Below are 21,733 nucleotides of genomic sequence, written 5' to 3' on the forward strand. Positions count from 1 at the left end.
AAAGTTGGGGAAACACAAATCTGAACATATATTATTATGTTGTGAATCTATATGACATTGGGCACGAATATAGCCAGTAGCCAGTGATTCACAGTTTGATAAGGATGGCTTATGCATCACTGGATAAATTCCTGGAAGAAGCAGCTATCAATGACCAGTATCCCTGATGGTTGTGTCCTTTCTCCAGTATTCAAGGCAATAAGCCTGTGTGCACCAGTTGCTGGGGAACATGGGTGGGAGGATGCTGTTGCACCGTGTATTGCTTATGGTTCCCAGGTTGACAGCTGGTCGGCCACTGTGTGAACAGAGTGCTGGACTAGATGGACCCTTGGTCTGATCCAGCAGGGCTCTAATTATGATGTTGGAAAAAGTCAGCAAAGTTTCAAACCGGAATAAACTGTGTGATAATTGCAAGTCTATTGCAAATAGTTTGAGTTTTATTTTTATTACTTTTACCATTATTTCTTCTTCCTTTTTTTCTAATTTTCAGGCACTTTCCATGCAGAGAGAGAAAACACATTTTCTCCCTCCCTTCTGTATTTAGAACACACCTAATTTCAGAATAATTTCTTAAAGAGGTTGCTTGAAAAAACAACCAAGAAAACTGCTTGTAACTGATCTTATCCAAAGTCTTCATGAATAAAAAAAAGGTGACTTCATAAGACAAAGATCTCTTAGTCTTTACCTTTGCCACCTCCCCGCAAGCTTCCTCTTGTTTACTTCCTGGCATCTACTTACTGCCTGTTCAAACTCCCTGCTGTTCTTTGCTTGCAAATAGTGCTCAGATCCAGCTTTTTATTTTTTTTGCTCACTGCTGCCAAAAACAGACTTCACATATTCAGTTAATACATATTCACTTGCCTTAAAATTACCCTTGCCATTATTTAATTTAAAAAAAAAATCCAAAACAGAGCTGAAGAAAATTTATCGAAAAAATAAATAAGCTATCCTCTCCATATCTGTATGATTGATGAATTTAAAGTACAATTCTGTGCATGGTTATTTGGAAGTAAATGCCACTGTGTTCAACGGAGCTTGCTCTCAGGTAACTGCGTAGGATTGCAGCCTTAGAAGTACATTTGTACACTGATGGGACCAGGCAGTCAAAAGTTGCATTTGTACTTGGGAGATACAGGTTCAAAGTCCATCTTGGCCATGAGATTGTTTAGTAAATGACTATTTTTTGGGCTTTGGTGTCCCAACTGAATACCAGTGTATTTTTAAGATCAATTCAAGGCAATGATTGTAACATTAAACCCTAACCAGCTTGAAACTAGGGTATTTACAGGACTGTCTTCTCCTATCTGAACCTGTCCCAAATTTAAGATCTGCTTCAGACCCTCCTCTCAATGTCAACAGCCAAGTGACCTTGGCTGAGTGGCAACGGGGTGAAGGCGTCTTAATTCTTGCTTCTATCATTCAGAAGTCAACACTATGGTTAATTTCAGTTGCTGTTAAATTGATTTTATCTGCTTTATTTCCCCCTCAATTGAAAGTTTTTAAAAGATTTAACACTAATTGTTCTAGCTTGCAATTTGATATGTGCAGAAATGTCTTATTGCAGCAAAATCTGTTTGGCCAGGGACCATAGCTGTAATGAGTTCTGTGATGCTGTTCCAAATCTCTGAAAAACTACTGACTTTCTGATCAAGAAAGGTGGCAGGCACAGTGGTAACCACAGCCTCTACCACCACCACCATCACCACCCACCTATCTAATTTTAGGAAAAACCTTTCATGTATCTGTGATCTCCTCCTCTTCTTTATATGAATAAGCAAAGAAATTAACAAAGATCATTAAAGGGGGAGAAGTGATAAATATTGATATGAGATGTTACATTTTCCCCTGTTTATTTTCCTTCCTTCCTTTTCAAGGAACACATGTTTGAAATATTAATGTTAAATTAGCAATGCTGATGAATAAACCATTTCACAACAATGTTGTTTACCACAGAGCATATAGTTTTAACTTGAAAATAAAACTATTCAGTTGCTGTGCTATTGATGAAATGAATTTCTGGGAAGGAAATTCTTTCTCATGTATCCTGTTTATACCTGCTTCTCAGAGGACTAGATTTATCCGTTTATGCTAACTTGTATTCTTTTCTCTTTAAGTACTTCATGAGCAAAATACAATGCAACTTAAACAGGGCAAATTGCTGTAAAGCAGAGATGTTCGATGCCATAGGCTCCTTTTTGAAGTCATCACACCAAACAGCATGCTATAAATACTCAGAGGTGCAGCCTTCTCATAAAGGAGAATATTCTCAATTTCAAGATGTTTCTAATCCTGATTAGAAACAACCAGCTTCTAATACCAGGTTCTCACAAACACCTTCTCAAACACCTTTGCACAGTGGCTTTTTTTATATTCACCTCCTTTTGTACAAAAAAAAATCCCCATCGGTTTCTTGATAGTTACTTCCACAGCTTCCAAATGCTCCAGTTGGAACAAGGTTCTCTCATTTCTGCCTTGCATTTGGACTTGTCTATCAAGCAGGAGATGGTGAGGAATATGTATGGGGTTGCTGACAGTTAATTTACCTGTCCAGAAGCCAGAACACATTTGGCTTACACAAACAGGAAAACCAGGAGCCAGGGGTTTTCCTGACTTTGTAATGGTGGGGGCTATGTTGTTATAGGCCATCTGTAATAGCTGCTCAGGAAGGAGAGAAAGCTCCACTTAATGGCCTTGTTGCCTGTGGCAGCTAGTTTGGAGGAGTTAAGCAGGGGAAACCTGTGGCCTTCCAGATGTTGTTAACCACAGTCCCCACCATTCATGACCATTGTCCATGCTGGCTGAGGCTGATAGGAGTTGGAGTCCTATTTCATCTAGAGGACCACAAGTACACCAGTACTTTACTGGGTTAGAGTAAAGTTAATGTCCTTCACTGAGATCTTACTTCAGTCTCCAATAGTAAATACAGAGGCTAAAAATACACTGGTTATTTGCGCCTACTTCATTTGCTTACGTCTGCATACCACTTCTTACTTAAAAACAGGGTGGTGATGAGATGAGAAACATGAAAATTCATTACTTTTAAATAGCACTTGGCCTCACTTGACTTCCACAATTGGCACTCCCTTACTGCACAACACAGTGTTAAAGCTTATTATCATTATGAAACTAGATTACAGTGCATTAAGTGTCTCTCAGGTTTTTAGTCTCCATCCCATTACATCAAACAGTTCAAAGTTCTTGGTTTGAGGTGGATTAGCCAAAGTTAATTCTTGTATTTATTTACTTATTTATTTATTTATTTATTTATTTATTTATTTATTTATTTATTATTTGTTGTTTCGTTATAGTTCTTAGCTGATATCCTTTTACTGTACATTGTCTGATTTAGGTCCAGCAGAAAAACAACAGTAATTTTATAACATCCATGGCCTTACACAAAGACAGACAGATTCTGGAACATCCGTGGCCACAGGTGCTAGGGATGCTACACAAAGAGACACAGATTTATATAAAAATTTAAAGAAATCTACTAAATTAATCACATTAATTCCGAATGAGTAAAATGGGAACAGGTGTGTTCTTCAACGGTGCATGTTTGCAGACTTCATCATTTGAGGTAGTGTTCATGATTTTCAACAAAAATTGTGGAAATTTCTGCACAACCAGGGCAGGTTGCAACGAGATGCAGCTAGCTTAAATTCTGCAGCACTGCAGCAGATTGGAAAGTGAACTGCATCTCTCAGCCCAAGGATCAGGTGACCTGAGTAACCAATAAGTTCCTCATATACCTATTTACATAATTACCAATTCTAGCCTGCTTCGCCAGACAGAGTAAGTGGACATTCCATGCAGGCTAAACTGCTCACAGACTGAATTCCTGCATACAGCCTTGCTTGCCCCTCCGCTGACCCACTGGCTTAGCTACTTGCCTGCCAGTGCTGACATTAATAATTCCTTCATCATAAAAAAAAAAACACTTCTTTTCTCGAACTGATAAAACAATATAATCTTATTTAGAGTGCTGTGATGATGGTTTGGTCTTATTCTGAACACATATATATCTTGCTTCTTTACCCAATTTCAGATGCACTTTAATACAAACAATTCTCAGACTAAACACACACTTCAAAATTTCATGGATGTCAAGAATAGTTCCACCCACTTTAGCCAGTATGCCCCTACACATCCTGATGCCCTGTCAAATCACAGATTCTAGAAGGTAAGGCTGTGCATGTTTGGCTTGGCCCCACCAATGTTCACCAATAAGCACCACATGATATGACAACTTTTGTACCACTCAGTATACACCAACACCTTGCATTATGGATATTTACACATATATACTCCAGAGTATACATTTGTATGCAGAAAGTAACATCTGTTCCAACATGTATTCAATCATTCAAGAGAGAAATGAAGGAATGAACATATTAATACCAATTATAAAATGTGATAATATATAATACCAAGTCTTTTAATTCACTAAGATTTGTTCAGTTGGCAAATTTGGTGCATATGCTAAACCAGCGGTAAAATGTAGCCATGACCTTTTCCAAATTTTTCATGTGACACTTTTCTTTTCCCACCCCCTTCCAGGATTCCCACTGTTCTTAGCTCCTCTTCCTCCTCCTCCTCCTTCCGGTTTGAATTTCTTTCCCCTGTCACCTCTTCTTTCATATTCACACCACTGCTTCTTCTACCCCATTATCTCCCTTCTCACCCCCATTATCTCCCCACTCACCCCCACTGTAGCTTCTGCCTCCCACCATGCCCACCTCAGCAGCAAGGAAGCGGGAAGTCAGCAGATTGGGAGATAAGTAACAAGTCAGAAGGACCTTTTCTAGATGAGGCTGTTTAACCTGTTTCTACTTCTAGTTTTGTTGCAGAATTAAGATAGGAGATCTACATGAAGTTATTTTCCTTTCCTGACTTTCTGTACTTTCTGCTACATAACCTCTAGGTGGTGCTGTCATATAGAGGAATAACGTGACTACACTCATGAAGATTTGTGCTTTGTTTTGAGATACCAAAAAAACACTGGATTTTCCTCACTCCAAAAATTGCTGCAAAAGTGCTCTTTAAAAAAGAAGACGGCAGTCACACAATCTAAAACACCTGTAAACAACCATGAGGGAGAAATGGCGAGCACACAATAAAAGCCTCATCTAGAAAAGCTGAAGATGACCATGACCTCAGTCATTTTCAACTGCCTGCAACTAATAAGCAGAGGATTTGCAAGACTCCTCTGCTTGTTAGCTGCAGGCTAAGGATTGCTGATAAAGCTGCTTTGACTGATAATGACTAATATCACAAAATCACAGTCTGAAGTCATAGTCCTTAGAGTGTGAAATGAGGTAGCTAGTGTTAATGTCACTAGACCATTTTGACCACATTCAGGTGATCAGATGAAGCTGAGACATGAACAAGCTTCATGCCTACACAAGCAGCCATTTTGCTTCCGCTTTGCTCTTCCCCTTCATTTGCCTGAGCAAACAAGCCAGGTGACAATGGCCATGGCTAGACCAGGCCTATATCCTGGAATTGTCCCAGGGTCATCCCTGTTCATGTAAATGACACACAGGGGATCCAGGGATCAGCCAGGGACGACCACGGGACAATCCCAGGATATAGGCCTGATCTAGCCATGGCCAATAGCTTCCACTTACATCTCAATCAGGAGTATTTGTAATGGCTTCCAAACAAGCCAGGATATGGCAGACAACTTTAAACCACAGCTTCATATCCTGGCTAGTCTGGAAGAGTTTGGAAACCATTAACCATTGTTTTCCAGGTCAGATATAATGGAAGGCTACAGTTAACTGCAGCTTCCTGGTTTCTTCTTTTACTATTTGTGCAAAGGAGGGAGTGAAACAACTGCATGCGGGTGTAGGGAGCTTGTGCATATCTCAGATTATTAAACTGAGATTTGATTGTCTGAAGGGGGTTAAATATGCACATAACATACCTGCTTCTATAAACATTTTACTCAAGACTTGTTTTTAAAATGGCATTTTAGTCCCAGTTTGTCCGTCTGCTTTTCTGAGCTTTATCACACCAGCGTTATACTGTGCAATCACTGCGAATCGCATGCAAAGGACTCAGAAATTTTCCACCTTATAATCTGCTTTGATTGTGAAGTATTCCCATGCATCCTGCCTTAAGTGTGCAATAAAGCAAAAAGATTCACCATATTTAGCCCCCTAAATTTTGAGTGTATCTTCTGAGCCGCCGTTGGAGCGCAAGAGGAGAATTTTCAAGAAATGCTTACATCTGCGTAAGCTTTAAAGATAAAGATACCAAAATTGGCACAGTAATAGATATTAGGGAGAGCTTTAAGCATACCAAATTTGAATTTAATTGGGTTATCCGTTGATTTTTTATGATTTTTTACATCTCCCCCCTTAAACTCACTTCATGGTATGCAAAGGATTGCTGTCGCCCAGTAGCAAAAACAACAACAACCGCGAAAGCTTAGCGCTACGGGGATAATCCGAGGGAAGCAGGTACATGGGATGAAGCTTTCTGTCTCTTATGAAAAGGTCCACACCTCTTCAAGAGGAGAGCTCAATTTCTCTTTTATGACTTTAGCAAAACATTTTTTCCATCATGCATGTTTGTGTTTAAGTAACACTGAAATATAGGAATCCGAGCTGTAGAACTAATCTGATTCAAGAATTTGATTTTCATAATCTGAATGAATTATGGTATATTGATTGATAATTGCATCCAAAGTTCAAGTCCATTTTTTTTTAATTTTTGTGCTGTAAAAATTTACAGCTACAACTGTTACAACTGATTGACACAACCCATCTAAAACTATATTGTATATCCAGTCGAGCAAGTCAGTTCAGGAAATATTTATTATTTCATACAACTACATACCTCAAACAATTGAACAATACCTTATTGCAATGATTATGATGAGCTTCAAATGCAGAACACTTTGCAAAACAGATAGGGAGTGGCGAGATTGCTACTTAGTTCTAGGTAATTAACCAAGACATTTTAAAAAAGTAACAGCTGTATTTGTATTGTCTGGATACAGGCTGCAATTCTAAACCTACATCCTTGGAAATCAAATCCCACTCAAATCGATGGGACGTACTTCCAAGTAAATATAGTTTGGACTGGCTACTGAATGTTATAAAGTTAACAGAACCAGCTAGTGCTGAAAAGTCCCAAAATATCATAGTCATGGTGACCTAAATAGTATCTGAATCATACATGAATTCATCAACATAGTATGTAATATATTCTTGTTAAAATGATAATTTATTGCTTAATGCCTCTTGTGAATTTATGAGAATGTAAGCATTTAAAATAGCCTTACTTAACAAATCAATCCTAAAAGATTCTACCTATAAGTACAAGAAATTTATTTTATCAGGAAATCTGCTTTTCATTTCCATGAAATTCACTACCAATTGTACCAAATATAACCACTAATATTATGTATTAAAACACAGTATAAAGCATACCTCTCAAACACTTATTCCAGAAATTATTCCTATTTACTAAAGAGTATACTGACATCAGATTTATTTCACTTTCTAAACAACTAAAGAAACCTACACAGATCCTCTGTCTGCAATATAGAAGACACCAGCATCTACACTTGAGGTTCTGAGTCATGATTATTATTATTATTATTATTATTATTATTATTATTATTATTTATTTATTTATTTATTTATATAGCACCATCAGTGTACATGGTGCTGTACAGAGTAAAACAGTAAATAGCAAGATGTATGTCGTAAGCCACTACATACGCCTGTGAAACCTCTCAAATAACCTATAGACCATACCTCTGTCTCTCTTGCTGAAACACTTGCTGTCTGTACATCCAATCCACAGTTCGCTCTCTTGACTGTGAGATAGAATGGATAATCCTTTGCCACCATTGTGGCTGAAGGAGAAGCAGTTTCGGATGTCACCGCTGATTCTGTTGCTCTACAAAATATAAAAGCAAAGCTAAGTCTTCCCCCCACTCAGCTTCTCCAGCGCTTAGCAGCTGGGGAATTGAAGTGTGCTCCTGCTGCTGTACTAAGCTTTTGATAGCATTAGCTAAGGCAACTCTTGTGCTCTACTGAAATAGGAAACAGAAAAGCTCTGGAGTGTGTCAAACAAGTGTAACTGAACACTGCTCATTACTGAGAACCGCCCACTGACACAGGATGGGAGGAGTGTGGGCGAGATACTTCAGTGCAAATCAGCAGAATACAGCAAATTACTGAAAACTTGTTCAGAATCAAATGGGAAACACTTGACTAAGCACAGTAAATAATAATAAAAAAGACTAAAGAAAAAGAAAAGGAAAAACCACTGCTGCTGTAGTCACTTTTGTGCTATTTGATTGTTGGCTATTTGCATTTAAATTGAAAGATACATGATATTAGCATACAAGAGAAAACTGCCACTTTTGTATTTTTGTGTGTTTGTTCAGATAAGTGAATCTCTCCATCATCTCTCCTTACACTTTATGAGCTCAGAGTTTATTTTTTATGTGAGAGAGCATTCAAACACAATTCCCCTACCTGTATTCTGAAATGGTTCAGCCCCAAGAAGGCTGTACTATATGCCTTTTAAAAGGAGGTAGTATGTCTTTTGTCTGGTAAGAATGCAAGATATGGAGGACATTTATGCAGTGTGTAGGGAGATTGAATTTCATTATTATTGTGCCTCCTCAGTAACATTACCTAAACTGTAATTATAAAATCAGCACCTGCCTGAAAAAAATATTGCCTTCTATTAGGTGCTGTTCTTCAGTTATTATTACTTGACATTGTTGCCTTTTCCCTTTTGGGAGAGGAAAAGTTTGTTTGATAGTTGCAGTTATTACACAGACAGCTTCCTCTTCTCTTCCTTTCCTTCAAAGGGTTCAAGAGACAACAAGCGGAAAAGTAATTCTTCATGATGCATGATGGTGTGCTTCAATCCATGAATACGAAGAATCTCTTTTGTGATTTACAAAAGTACAAAATGAGAAGGAAGTGTTCTGGGATCCTCTTAATGCAAGAGAAAAACAGACAGATGGGAATATGCTTATTGAGTGATTTAAAGAGAGGAAGAAAAATGTCTCCCTATCTACATTCTCCACACCATGCATAATTTTGTACACCTCTACCACGTCTCCCCTTACTCCCCATTTTTCCATGCTAAACAATCCCAGCTGTTTTAAAGTTTCCTCACAGGGGAGTTGCTCCAGCCCTTTGATCATTTTAGTTGCCCTTTTCTGAACTTTTTCCAGCTAACTTTTTTTAGATGTGGTGACCAGAACGATACACAGTATTCTAAGTGTGGTCGCACAATAAATTTATATAAGGGCAATATGATATTGGCAGTTTTATTCTCAATTCCTTTTCTTATAATGCCAAACATGGAGTTGCCTTTTTTACAGCAGCTGTGCACACTGGGTTGACATTTTCATTGAGCTGTCCATTGCAGCCAGTCACTACTAGCTCAGATCCCATCAGATTATACTTGATGCTGGGATTCTTTTTGCCCCAATGTGCATCACTTTACACCTAACAGCTACTTAACTTAAGCATGCTAAAGCCACAATTCTAAGGATAATTATGAGTAATTAATTTCCGACTGAACAAAATGGAATTTCCAAGCAAACATGTTTAGGATCAGGGAGCAGATGTACATACATATAACACTTTCATCAGAGAAGGTTGAGGCAAATGTTTTAGGGAAGCCAAATACATCTGAACTCAACATCCTGCACAAAATTATTTATTTATTTATTTATTATTTATTTTTTGCATTTCAATATTGACCAATAGCTGAAGCTCTCTGGGCAGTTTACAAAATTAAGACAATTCAAAACAAAACAACAGTATAAAACCATAATATAAAATACAATATAAACGCACAACTAAGATAAAAACAGCAGCAGTGCAAAAATACAAATTTAAAATACAAATTTAAAACAGCAAGGTTAAAATTAATTTATAGACGGTTAAAATACTGGGAGAATAAAAAGGTCTTCACCTGGTGTCTAAAAGCATATAATGTAGGTGCCAAGCGAACCTCCTTAGGGAGCTCATTCCACAGCCGGGGTGCCACAACAGAGAAGGCCCTCCTCCTGGTAGCCACCTGCCTCACTTTGTTTGGCAGGGGCTCCCGGAGAAGGACCCCTGAGGATGACCTTAGGGTCAGGGCAGGTACATATGGGAAGAGGCATTCCTTCAGATAGCCTGGCTCCAAGCTGTTTAGTATGCATTAATTTGAATGCATACTATAGACTCTATAGTATAGAGGGTCACAGAGTGCAAAGTTAACACATTCTGTAGATCAGACCATAATCTTGCCTCTGCATCAAGAGAGAGCCAAAATAGCTTCTGACTTCTGAGAAATCCATCTATGGAAACTGCTAGAAAACCACGATGACATCCCATATTACCCGAAGTCTATTTCAAGTATCCCAAGCAAAGGTGAAACTTCAAAAGAAATGTAGAGATATGTGTTCATCGTGTATATCCACACAGACATAAACATGCAGCAGTCAACATTATGAAATGCAACTAATTTTTCCAAAGGATGGAATAATGTGACGCATTCTACATGAGTGCCCAGAAACTGAAGCTGATGTCAAATGGAGCCACAAGGTTATTAACTGGAACAGACTGTGTACGATGTGGAACACAAATATTTTGACAACTTCATTGGTTCCCAAGAAGTTTCTGGGCCAAATTTCAAGAGCTGGTGTTGACGATTAAAGTTTGAAATAGCCTCGGCCCAGGATATCAGAACTCTCCTGGGAGGACCTGCTCTGTATATTCTCCTTGCCTATGATGCATTGGGTGGCTACAAGGGGCAGAGCCTTTTCAGAAGTGGTACCAACATCCTTACCTAGGAAAGTTCACCTCATTCCTTCCTTGTTGTACTTTAGGCATTTGGCAAAGCCAGTTCTTTTTCAGTTGGAGTCTTGCAAATAATCTTTTGTATTTATTTACTTTTGCTTACAGTTTAATGTCCTGCCGGAATACTGCTGATATTATTTTCTGGTTTATTATTATTACTTTAAATTTCCACTAGGGTTTTAATGAAGTATTAAGACAAGTTGTGGATTTTTGAATGACTGTTTTAGTAAATAAAGAAATGCCGCCCCCTTTCAAAACAGCACTCCTGGGAAGCAGAAGTTTCCTACAGGAGTCTTGCCTCAATCAGGCAGGTTGAATTTGGCTGCCTGTCAACTGCAAATTTGGACCAGACGTGGGACACTTAGCTGTGAAACTAGGCTCTCAGAAGGAATTGACACTTATCTAGAAGTAAATTAGCTTAAGAATGACCAGTCAACATCAATTTCTATACACAAGTAGTACTTCCCTTGGGAAGGAAGCATAGTGGGGGGTACTGGAAGGTATGTGACAATTCCCAGAGACACCTTTTGCTGTTTCCTGGAAGGTGCACAGAAAAAGAGGGTTTTTCCATCTAAAAGTCTGCCATGGTTGGTCAATTACACCCCACCTGCCCAAAAAAGCCACTCAAGCACTATTAATATTGGAAATCACACTCACAAGCTGGCAGACAGCCAAACAACCCTTTGAATGTAACAGGAAAAGTTATCAGCTCTATTACCTCTCTGACAATTCTGTGCAAACCCCTTTGCATGACACTTGCACACTATATGAGACAAGGGTTGAATGTTTGAGCATTGGTGCAATTTGACTCTGTGCCTGTACTGGGACTCTTAAGGCTTATCTTAGAAACTAGAATTGCAAACCGGCATCAGAATCAATCTGTCCTTTTTCTCTTTGCAAGCTGAAACTTGCTTATGCCCTTGAAGTAAGGCTAGGTCCAGTAACTACATGTAAAAAGGGTCATGAATCTGTTGCAATACAAACAAGAACCTTTGATCTGCATGTTCCTGTTCCACATTCAAAATTCATTTTAGAGCAACAATTTCCGCCTATCCAGCAATATCTCTAGAGAGGCAGAGGATGAACAAATTATCTTGATCTTATTGATTTGACAACAAGACTACCATTTGACTCAGGTTAGGATTTTCAAGGAATCGCAGCATGAGGTGGTACCCACTTCTCAGCATAAGGATATCCTATGTAATTAAAACACCTCGATCTATCCAAAGCCCCCTTGCACCCACTAGGAAGGAAATTCCCTGGACAGCTTATACCACTATAAAAAGGCTTAAAAAGGCCCTGCAAAATATTTCTTCCTCCCTATAGGTTACATTTATTCCTATTGTCTTTTTTCTTACAGACATATTTTCAGAAGACAATAGACAGTACATCTCATCTTAATCTCTGGTGCTCCAGACCAAACATAACCAGTTCCTCATCTTTGAGGTTTTCTTCCTAACCATTTCCAATTTGTTGATTATCCTCTTGAACTCAAGTGCCCTCAAATGGATCTAAGTGCCTGTTCCCTGGGACCAGATGTCTATGTCAAGTGCATGGCTGTTTTCCAGGGATTCCTTCTATCAGTATGCCTGGAGTAGTAGGATAGTGGCATTTAAGAGCACATTAACCTGGTTTGCACAACACCCTGCAGGGCCCATGGGCACCACTTCGCCTATCTAACCCCCACTCTGTGGTTGTGCTGTGCAAACCCAGAGACCATAGGTTATGTGAGGGTTAATGAATCCTCGCATAACCCATGGTTTGTGCTAGGGTTAGATCAGGGTTTATTTAATCCACTGTGGGTTAAATTAATATTGGCAGTTTTATTTTCAATTTCTTTACTAATAATTCCCAAAAACTGCTTGGTCACTGTTTGAATAGAATGGTGGGCTCAGTAGATCCTTGGTCCAATCCCGAATGGCTCTTATGTCCTTAACATGATATTCGCCTTTTTCACAGCTGCTGTGCACTCTGCTGACATTTTCACTGAGCTATCCACCTTGACTGCCAGTCATTCACCAACAGCTGAATGTGAAGTTGAAATTGGCCTGCTTTCACTTCCTGTCTTCAATCTTCTTGCTATGATTCTCTTGGCATCAGGATACCATCCATTTCAAAACTTAGCTAAGGCAGATTTCACCACCTACCTCCTGCAAATTGCCAGGAAGTGGCAGCTGTTATTTATAGATGTGTAAAATCAAATGTTACTTCCTCCATGTACTTGCATTCCAATGGTCTCTCCGCATTTAACAGTTTACAAACAAACTGAATCTGAAAGGCAGATTTTCAGAGAATTTGGAATTTCATGACATGAACTGACAAAGAAAATGTATGCAACTTTCAGAAAGCCTGTAGGGTTAGGAGAAAAATAACCCAGGAGAAAAGAATAAGGGACTCTGAAAGACAGTGAATCCTCACCCTTTGACTACTGAAGGATCTTGCTCAACTTTCTCATTCATGCTTTTGGGATTTTACCAAATACTGCCCACACATTTTCATAATAGCTGAGATTATCCAGATGCCAAAGAATGTATAAATCCCAGTGATATATAAATTATACACAAAGCCCTGATGGTTATGAGGGTGATTTAGGAGACTGAAAAGAAGTGGTGACTAGAATGCCCAAATTTACAGGTAACATATTACAAAGCCTTTAAATTACTACAGATTACAGTATATTTATATGTGAGCCACTGTCATTTTACTCAAGGTAATAAGTCATATAACTGGGGTGGGAGGGGAAAAAACCCCTGATATAAAAACCAACTTGTACATCTTTTCATAAGACAGAAAGTAAGATATTTAATAAGAAGTTGAATTGCTGAGAATATACAGAAAAGGTTATCATTAAGAAGAACTTAAAACTGGGCTATTTCATATCAGATCTAATTTTGGAGCCACATTTGAAGAGCTGTTGTAGGAATTCAAACCATCGTCATAATTAGCCTACATTTTCTTTCCAAAACTAGCCACTAGTGAGCTCTGGTTAACAAAAAGTAAAGAGGGAAAGCACAAAGCAAGTCTGCTGCACAACTTCACACAGTCAGGTGGAATATAAATCAAATGTCTTCATCAGATGTTTCCTATGCCTGCCATTGCTAGAAAAGTTATGTTTTTCAGCCACTGGCTTTTTATTGTTTCTTCACTCATGGAATTCTATCACATTCCATAGTTACGTATCCTCACCTCCTTTCTTCCATAGTTTGCATAACTACATAGTTGGTATAGGAATTCTATTATAACCAAGGTATGTTGTAGTCTTAGTTCTGACATAAGGACAAATCATGGTGTAGAAGCTTGGGAGTGGGGGAAGCCTGGAAGAAGTATCAGGCTGATTTATTTATTTATTTATTTAGAACCATTATAAACCAATTCAACAAAGTTCTCAAAGTGGCTTTCATTTTTCACTGAAGTTGTTTATACTCTTAACAAGGATGGGCTTACACATGTAGATCTTCCATCATCAACCAAAGGAATGGACTCTCACAATTTACACCTGATTCTCTATTCTAACTGTCTTGGAGAGCAACAACTCCTTTGAAGCATCATCTCCAGTAAGTCCGATTTATTTTAAAGACGGAAGTTGCCGCTATGTTCTGCTGTGTGCAGGAGAAGCAACATGATCAAAATGGCCCACAAAATGGGCCACATGCATGTTATTTCCTCTTTCAAAAGAGGAAGTAATGAGGGACAAACGAGCGGGCAAAGAAGCAACGATAAAGAAACACAATTTTCACCCTGTGAGTACGCTTAGTAGTAAAGGCCACTCTGGAAGAACTATTGTAAAACCCAAGGGCAAGTCAATTGTTTTCTTTTTGTGAGCCTTTTGTTGGATTCAGCCTTCCAGGATTCCCTTGCAAGCGCTTTGTCACACAAATCAATAATTTGACCAGGAACCCCTCTCCCCTGGGTATTCTCTCGGTCTCCTCCCTTAAGCTCATAATCTGCCACCTGGATGTCTGATGTGTCTGCACCCTTGAATCAATGTGCCCAATCCTCTGATCTTCTGTCACAGCAATAAGGAAGTACTGGTATTCTCAATCTCTTCCCCTCTTCTCCTACGTCATTTCCTCTGAAGTTAAAAGATATACTAAGCAGCCAAACCACACACTTCCTTCTCTCTTCCTGGGAAACTTAATTCATTTGAACATTTTCATTGAAATATGCATTGTCAAACAACTTCAAGAGAGAAACAAATACAACTTTTCCATCACTTACTTCTAGGTTTACTGCAAAGACACAGAACTCTTGGACCACAGTGGCTCAGATATTGTTTATAAGAACAAAAGTTAACCAAAGGCTACATTCACTTTGTATTATGGCAGTTATTTTAGTTTTGGCTTCCTACATTTAAATGCTATACTACTACTCCATTGGGAAAGTTACTGTCTGCTTGATGCTTCCCCTCCCATTTAAGCAACAACAATACAAACTTCTGACCATGGTGGTCCTTCACTACGAATTCATGAGGGTGTGACTAGAGATGTGAAGGGCCAGGGGGGGGGAAACCAGAAAAATTAGGGGAAAACTGTTTCCCCACCCTTTTTTCTGAAGCCTTTTTTGGGTTTTTTTCTGAAAAATTGGAAAAATTGAAAAAAAGAAAGAAAATGGAATATGGAATGTTTTATTTTAGCATGATGAATAAAACATTTAAGACATAAATAATGTTCTTTCTTACTAATGTTGATGGTTTCTTCCGGGTTGTTTTTTTAAATTATTTTTTGCCTGCCCCTCATAAACTGCAAATTCAAACAGGTTCCTTATAGTTCAGGTGTTCCTTACAGTTCAGGAGCTTTTAGCTGCATTTGTTACCAAAAAAAGTAAAAACAATAATTAAAAAGTAAATTCAATTTGTAATAGTTGTTTGAATACGCTATACTTTTAATATACCAAATGTGTTAATTTTAGGCCAAACCAACTTGAACATATATACATTTTATGTTCCTAAAGTAACAAAGTGATTTTCAATCTGTAAAAAGTGCTAATATTGCATTCTAACACCACCACCCCCATATTTCCGAAAATGTCTGTTTTTCCCCCATGGCTTCAAAATTTCCAGAAATTTTACATCTCTAGGGGTGACAAGACAAAAGTTACATCATAATGTTTATTGTGCAGAATTATCTGCACAATAAACATTACCCAAACAAACGGTGCATTTTCTTATATTTTCTTCTAGATCCTAAGCTGAGGACCAATTTTTGAACAATATGTAACAAACTATCTTTTAAGAAGCTATCCCAAAGTTGCTTCCAGTCAAAGTTGACTAGCAATAGAACCTTGAAACCAACTCTCAAGTCTCTGAAGCAGTACAGAGCATTTTCTCAGCCTTGATATCAGATATTGTGAGAACAACACTACTGCTAACCTACCACCCTGCCTAAATCTACAACTGTTCCCTATGTTTACATTAAATGCTGTTTGTAAATATACAAGCTGAATATGTGTGGGTAGGTGAGCAGTGTCAGCTGGCATCAGTTCTGAAAAGCAACCATATGCAGGTGCCCTAGCAGCTTCTTGCCATGAACCGCGAGACCTCAGACTTCTTTCTCTGACATTGGCATCATTCCAAACTATGTCACAACCCTCACCAAGCACGTATGGTGCCCAATACTTAGCAGCCACCATCTCTCAAAAGACCATTAAACATGCAATCAAGAAGTACAAAAGCCTAGCGAGAGAGCCATCTCCGTATTTTGCTTGACCATAATAACATTATTTAAACCAGAGGTGCAGAACCTTGTTGTGCCCAAGAGGTTCAGCTGAAAACTCTCAGGGGCCACATTCCACTAGTGGAATGTTGCCAATAGCAAAAGGGGGCAAAAAAATTTAAAATGCCAGCATATTTTAGCTTAAAGCAACCAAGCCTAGAACAGGAAAAAGAATTGCACAAAAGATAGGAAACTGCCCAATGATTGGTGGTTAGAGGAAAGCAGATATTGCCTCCTGGGGAACCCCAGAAGGCCGGATTGGGGAGCCCTAGAGGGCCAAATTTGGCCTCGGGCCAGAGATTCCACATCCCTGATTTAAACAATCTATACGAGATGCTCAATATATACAATGAAATTAATTTAAGCCAAGTTATCAGCAATATTTTGACCCCATCATATATGCAGGCATTTGAAGATTTAAGCTACAAAACAAACACAATTGTAATTTCCATATTGTGCAAGCCTTTTGTGTGGTACATCCACAGCCTGTGGATTTTGAAATATACCAATTTTTGCATGGTAAATAGATATTTGGTATAAATAAAAGTAACTCTTGCTATTGTACAGCTGAGTTCCCTTTCCTTTGTATCTGGCAACACAACAAAAATGAGGTTGAAGTGAGTAGTACTTAAAGGTTAACAACTGATTAAAAATAGGATGAATCAGCATCATCTTTGTTCAGGAATTTCTTCCTTTTGTCCTTTAATATTTAACAATGCACATTCAATATATGAAGTATGTGACTGTTACTGAAATGAAGCCCCTATTTAAAAAATAGTGAACGTAAGTAACTTAGGATGATAGAAGAAGATATTAACATTTTGTAACCATACTAATTGTGTGGGTATACCATGGCTACAATCCCACTGCCAATTTCTCAAACATTTTCTTATGACTTCTCCTCCTTGCTACTACTCTTATTCTCCTGGACTATATCTGGCACATGCTTTCCTCTACTATTGACTGATTGATAGGAACGCTGAATAAGAGAACAAAAATCTTTTGTACTCTTTGTTTAGCAAATCCATTCCCAGACAGACATGGCACTAATTTGTACCATGGTAAGGCCTAGTAAGGCTATTATTCTGTATCCATTCTTTTTTCCCCTGAGGTGTTTTGTGAACTTGGGGGTGGGTGGGGCAGAAGTAAGAGAGGCTGAAGAAAGATTCACACAAACCCAAGACAAATCTTATAATACATCCAGGTCTCAGTTGTACCATCTGAACAAGCCCAGTGAGAGATTAGAATTCATTTATTAAATTCAACTCACACACATACACCACATGCATATCACACACACACATATACACATTACTGCTTTTTTAAGCCCACTTTCATTGAGGCTTCGAAATATATCATTTATTAATAAATTGGTTATAAACCAGATACTTAATCAATTTTTTAAAAATATTGTGCCAGTTGATAACATCGACTATGCTATCCTTCTGGGCTGCCTTAAAGGGATGGGGTTGGGGGAGACAGTTCGGTGTGGCACCAGTCCTTCCTTGTGGGTAGGACTCAAAGGTAGAGCAAGTGGACTCGTGTTTGAACTCTCGCTCTTTAGTCTGTGGGGTCCCACAGGGTTTGATCTTGTCCCCCACACTCTTCAACATCAGCCTGAAACTTCTCAGGGCAGTGGTCCAAAGAACAGGGAGTGCATATTTCCTTGCCATTATATTCTGGGGAGGCTGGGGAGGTTCCAAATTTTGTTTGGAGTCAGTGATGGGCAGGATGTGGCTAAACAAACTAAAATTAAGTCCAGACACAACATATATGCTATTGGTCAGGAAGTCTACCAGTCAAGGGATAAGATGTCAGTCTGTTTTGGATGGGTTTTCAATGTCCCTAAAAGATCAGGTTTGTAGCTTAGAAGTATTCCTAGACCCAGCTTTGTTACTAAATGCTCAGGTGTTGGCTGTCGCCAGGAATTTCTACTATGGTCAGACCTGGCCATAGCCCTACATATATTAATTGCATCTTGTTTGGATTGCTGGAATGCCCTTTGTGTCAGATGCCACTGAAAACCACTTGGGATCTCCAATTAATGCAGAATGCAGACACTGAAATCTTGACTGGGACGATGTGCTGGGATCGTGTGACATCTTTATTGCATCTGCTGCTTCCAGTTTATTTCTGAGTGCAATTCAAGGTGCTCGTTATTACCTTAAAAACCTGGATGGAGCAATCTTATGGTCCCTAGACAAAGTCCCCCATCTGAGGTCAAAGGCAGTGCTCTGGCCCTGGAGCTGGAGGGGGAGTTGGAGAACTGACACCCACCCAACCCTGACCCCTTGCAGGCAGCAAGGTGCTGGCTGCTCTACGAGGTCAGAAAAATGACCTCAAAAAGGAGCATTTTGGTGGGTTGGGGGGGGAGGATATTGGAGAGGGAAGAATATGAGCAATCCTGAGGCCTCTCCAGACTCCTTCCCCCTCCCCTCTGAAGTACCCCAGCTAGACAAGGAAAAAAACCTGTCTAGCAAAACAAAGCGGAGGGGGAGGCAAAGATCACCTCTACTACTTCTCCCGCTCTGCATAGGATGTTCGCAAACTTCTGAATTTGGGGCTTACAATCATCTAGGGTGCAATCAATACGATTGCGCTCTAAATTACTTGGGACAAAAGTTCTTGAATGTCCATGTCTTCCCATTGGAATCTGCACAGCCTATAAAATCAGCTGGTGTAGCCCTCTTGGATGATACAAAAGTGTGGGGAAAGCTGTTTTTAAGAAGTCTGAAAGAGGAAGAACCAATCACTAGGTTTGCACGGCATGACAACTCAATCGTGGGTTGTCATGTGAAACAAGCCACACTGGGTTGTCATCTCATCTGAACCTGGACCACTTCCTGCAGGATGGCCTGTTTTCATTAACAAGCCACCTTGACAATCCATGGCTTGTTGTTTTATCCACAGTGGCTTGGAGTATTACTCGAATATGGCAGAACCAACTCATCATGGATTGTGACAATTAAGTACAGAGCTGCTCAGCAAGAGTGGCAAAAAACCCTGATGTTCTTCCTGATTGTGCCTCCCTGAGCTGCCTCAAGCCCCCCCCCCCCCCACCTTGCCAGTGACAACAATGCACAAATGGCACCTTGGAGGGGCCGTCACTTGTTCACCAACCCCCCTTTTTAGTATATTTTTTCAACCCCTAAAATTTGTACAAATGGGACCGTATTATTTGATTTCCACAAATACATTCATTTTAAATTTTAAAAATTGTTGATCTTCTGCTGTTACAAAAGTGCACACTTACGGCTCTCAAATATATATAGCCTTGCCTTATTAATGCCCTTGTATGTTTCAGCAATCCAAGGGAACCTAGAAAGCTGCCTTATACCAAGTCAGACCATTTGGTCCATCCAGCCCAGTATGGTGGACATACTGACAACTGCTCTCCAGGATTTCACACAGGAGATTTTCCAGTCCTATCCGGAGATGCCTGGGATTGAAGCTGGGATCTTCTGCATGCAAAGCAGATGCTCTACCACCAAGCCACAGCCCCTCTGTGGTGGAACTAAGTGCAGTACCAAACATACAAGGAAACTGACAACATGAGACTGCATATAGGCTAATTTGACAGCTGTTGACAGTGACAGGTCAGTAAAAAAAGGAAGAAGATCGCCCACTTAGCAAGGTGATTCCCAGGATTTTAAGTGACACTTATGGGTGCCCTGCTTCCATTCCACACTGCCAAGACTCTAACATATCTTTTAAAGAGATAACTAGGGACCACCCTCCTTTTCATGATTCTCATTCACGGCTCTCATTCAGTTACTGCCGCCAATAGTCAAGAAAGCTGGGAGTTGTAGTCCAGAATATCTGGAGCACCAGATTCAGGAAAGCTGATGTGCAGCAATAGATGGGGCATCTGGTATTCTTCCACTTCCCTGGTTTGTGGACATGATCATAAACATACAGCTTTTGCAAAGTTGTCTTGTTTTGGTAACCCCACCCCAAAATCACTAATCATTTGTAAAAGCCTGGGTTAAAAATTACATAGGGACAAATAACAAATAGCAAGATAACTTTATACTTAGTCCTCAAAGTACTGACAAAATCTGCAGATTATTACACAAAGTTTAGTCTAGAGCCATTTGGAATGTAAATGCGATTTGCCATTAGGGACATGAATTTCATATATTCCTTGATTCAGTAACAACAGAAAACAGATTAATGATCCACAAATTTAGGTATCATGATGTCCACAGCACCTGCACAATTAAAAGCCAATAAATTTCCATAATGTATGCAAGCTGGCTCCTATTGTAATCACTTCCCAGAACAAAATAAGCTTCGTGGTAAAGCCTATTGCAGCCATGGTTCATTATGTCAACGTTTTGTGCTTTGATCAGTTGTGGGGAGAACAACAGTTGTGTGAGGGGGGGGAGGGAATGCTTTGTTTAAAAAAAGCAACAACTCCCGTTCTTTTTCCTGTCACATGTGATTAACATCCACATCCATACATTAATGATTTTAATGCAGTCTTTTCTATTATTTTGAATTTAGGAGCCCAATCCTAGACACCAAAATTAAAATGTGGGTTGAGGGGGGCACTTTTGCTGGATCTGGTGTTTTTATTGGCTCCCTCCCAATAGGTAGGCTCTACTGGGTTCAGATTACATGCCAACCCATCGTTGGTAAAAACAACCCCTAGAACATGCCATGGGTTGTCAGGGTGGCTTGCGATGAAACACAAACCACTCTGCAGGAAGCAGTCTGGGTTGTTTAATACAACTGCCCACAATGGTTTGACCTGTCGTGTGAACCCAGTCATTAGTTCTTCTCTCAGCTTTCTTAAACACAGGTTCACTATTCTGTGAACATCATCAGACAAGTGTTTTATTGCATGCTTGTTATTGGGCACTCATGGATTTTCACGTATCCCTCTCATGACATCATCTGCTTCCTGCCCCTTCTAGCCTTGTTCGTGCCACAAAAAACACCCCAGTAAGTCCAACTTATTTTTAAAGTTGGACTTCTCCTGTGTGCAGGAGAAGCAGTGCAATCAAAATGGCCCACTGAAAGGGCCACAAGCACATTGTTTACGTCCTCTTTCAAAAGAGGAAGTAATGAGGGACAAATGCATGGGTGGAGAAGTGATGGTAAGCAAATGTAATTTCCCCTCTATGCAATGACGCTCTCCATCACTGCTGGTAATACTTCTGTTTTACTACCACTAACAGAATATGA

At 39.4% G+C, this 21,733-nt stretch overlaps 1 protein-coding gene across 4 annotated transcripts in view; it reads right to left on the minus strand.

The window, feature by feature from the left end:
* Positions 1–21,733, minus strand: part of ARHGEF3 (Rho guanine nucleotide exchange factor 3) — a 138,512-nt gene that overhangs the window by 33,211 nt on the left and 83,568 nt on the right. The window contains exon 2 of one of the 4 annotated variants that reach the window (XM_063121335.1): positions 7,770–7,951. The exons of 2 other annotated variants lie outside the window; for them this stretch is intronic. In XM_063121335.1, coding sequence (XP_062977405.1) covers positions 7,770–7,865 — 96 coding nt within the window. In that variant the 5' untranslated portion in view covers positions 7,866–7,951. Of the gene's footprint in view, positions 1–7,769; positions 8,212–21,733 lie in introns of those variants that run through there. One more of the 4 variants, XM_063121334.1, reaches the window with a different exon arrangement.

Source organism: Elgaria multicarinata, chromosome 3, assembly GCF_023053635.1.
Source record: "Elgaria multicarinata webbii isolate HBS135686 ecotype San Diego chromosome 3, rElgMul1.1.pri, whole genome shotgun sequence".
NCBI lineage: Eukaryota > Metazoa > Chordata > Lepidosauria > Squamata > Anguidae > Elgaria > Elgaria multicarinata.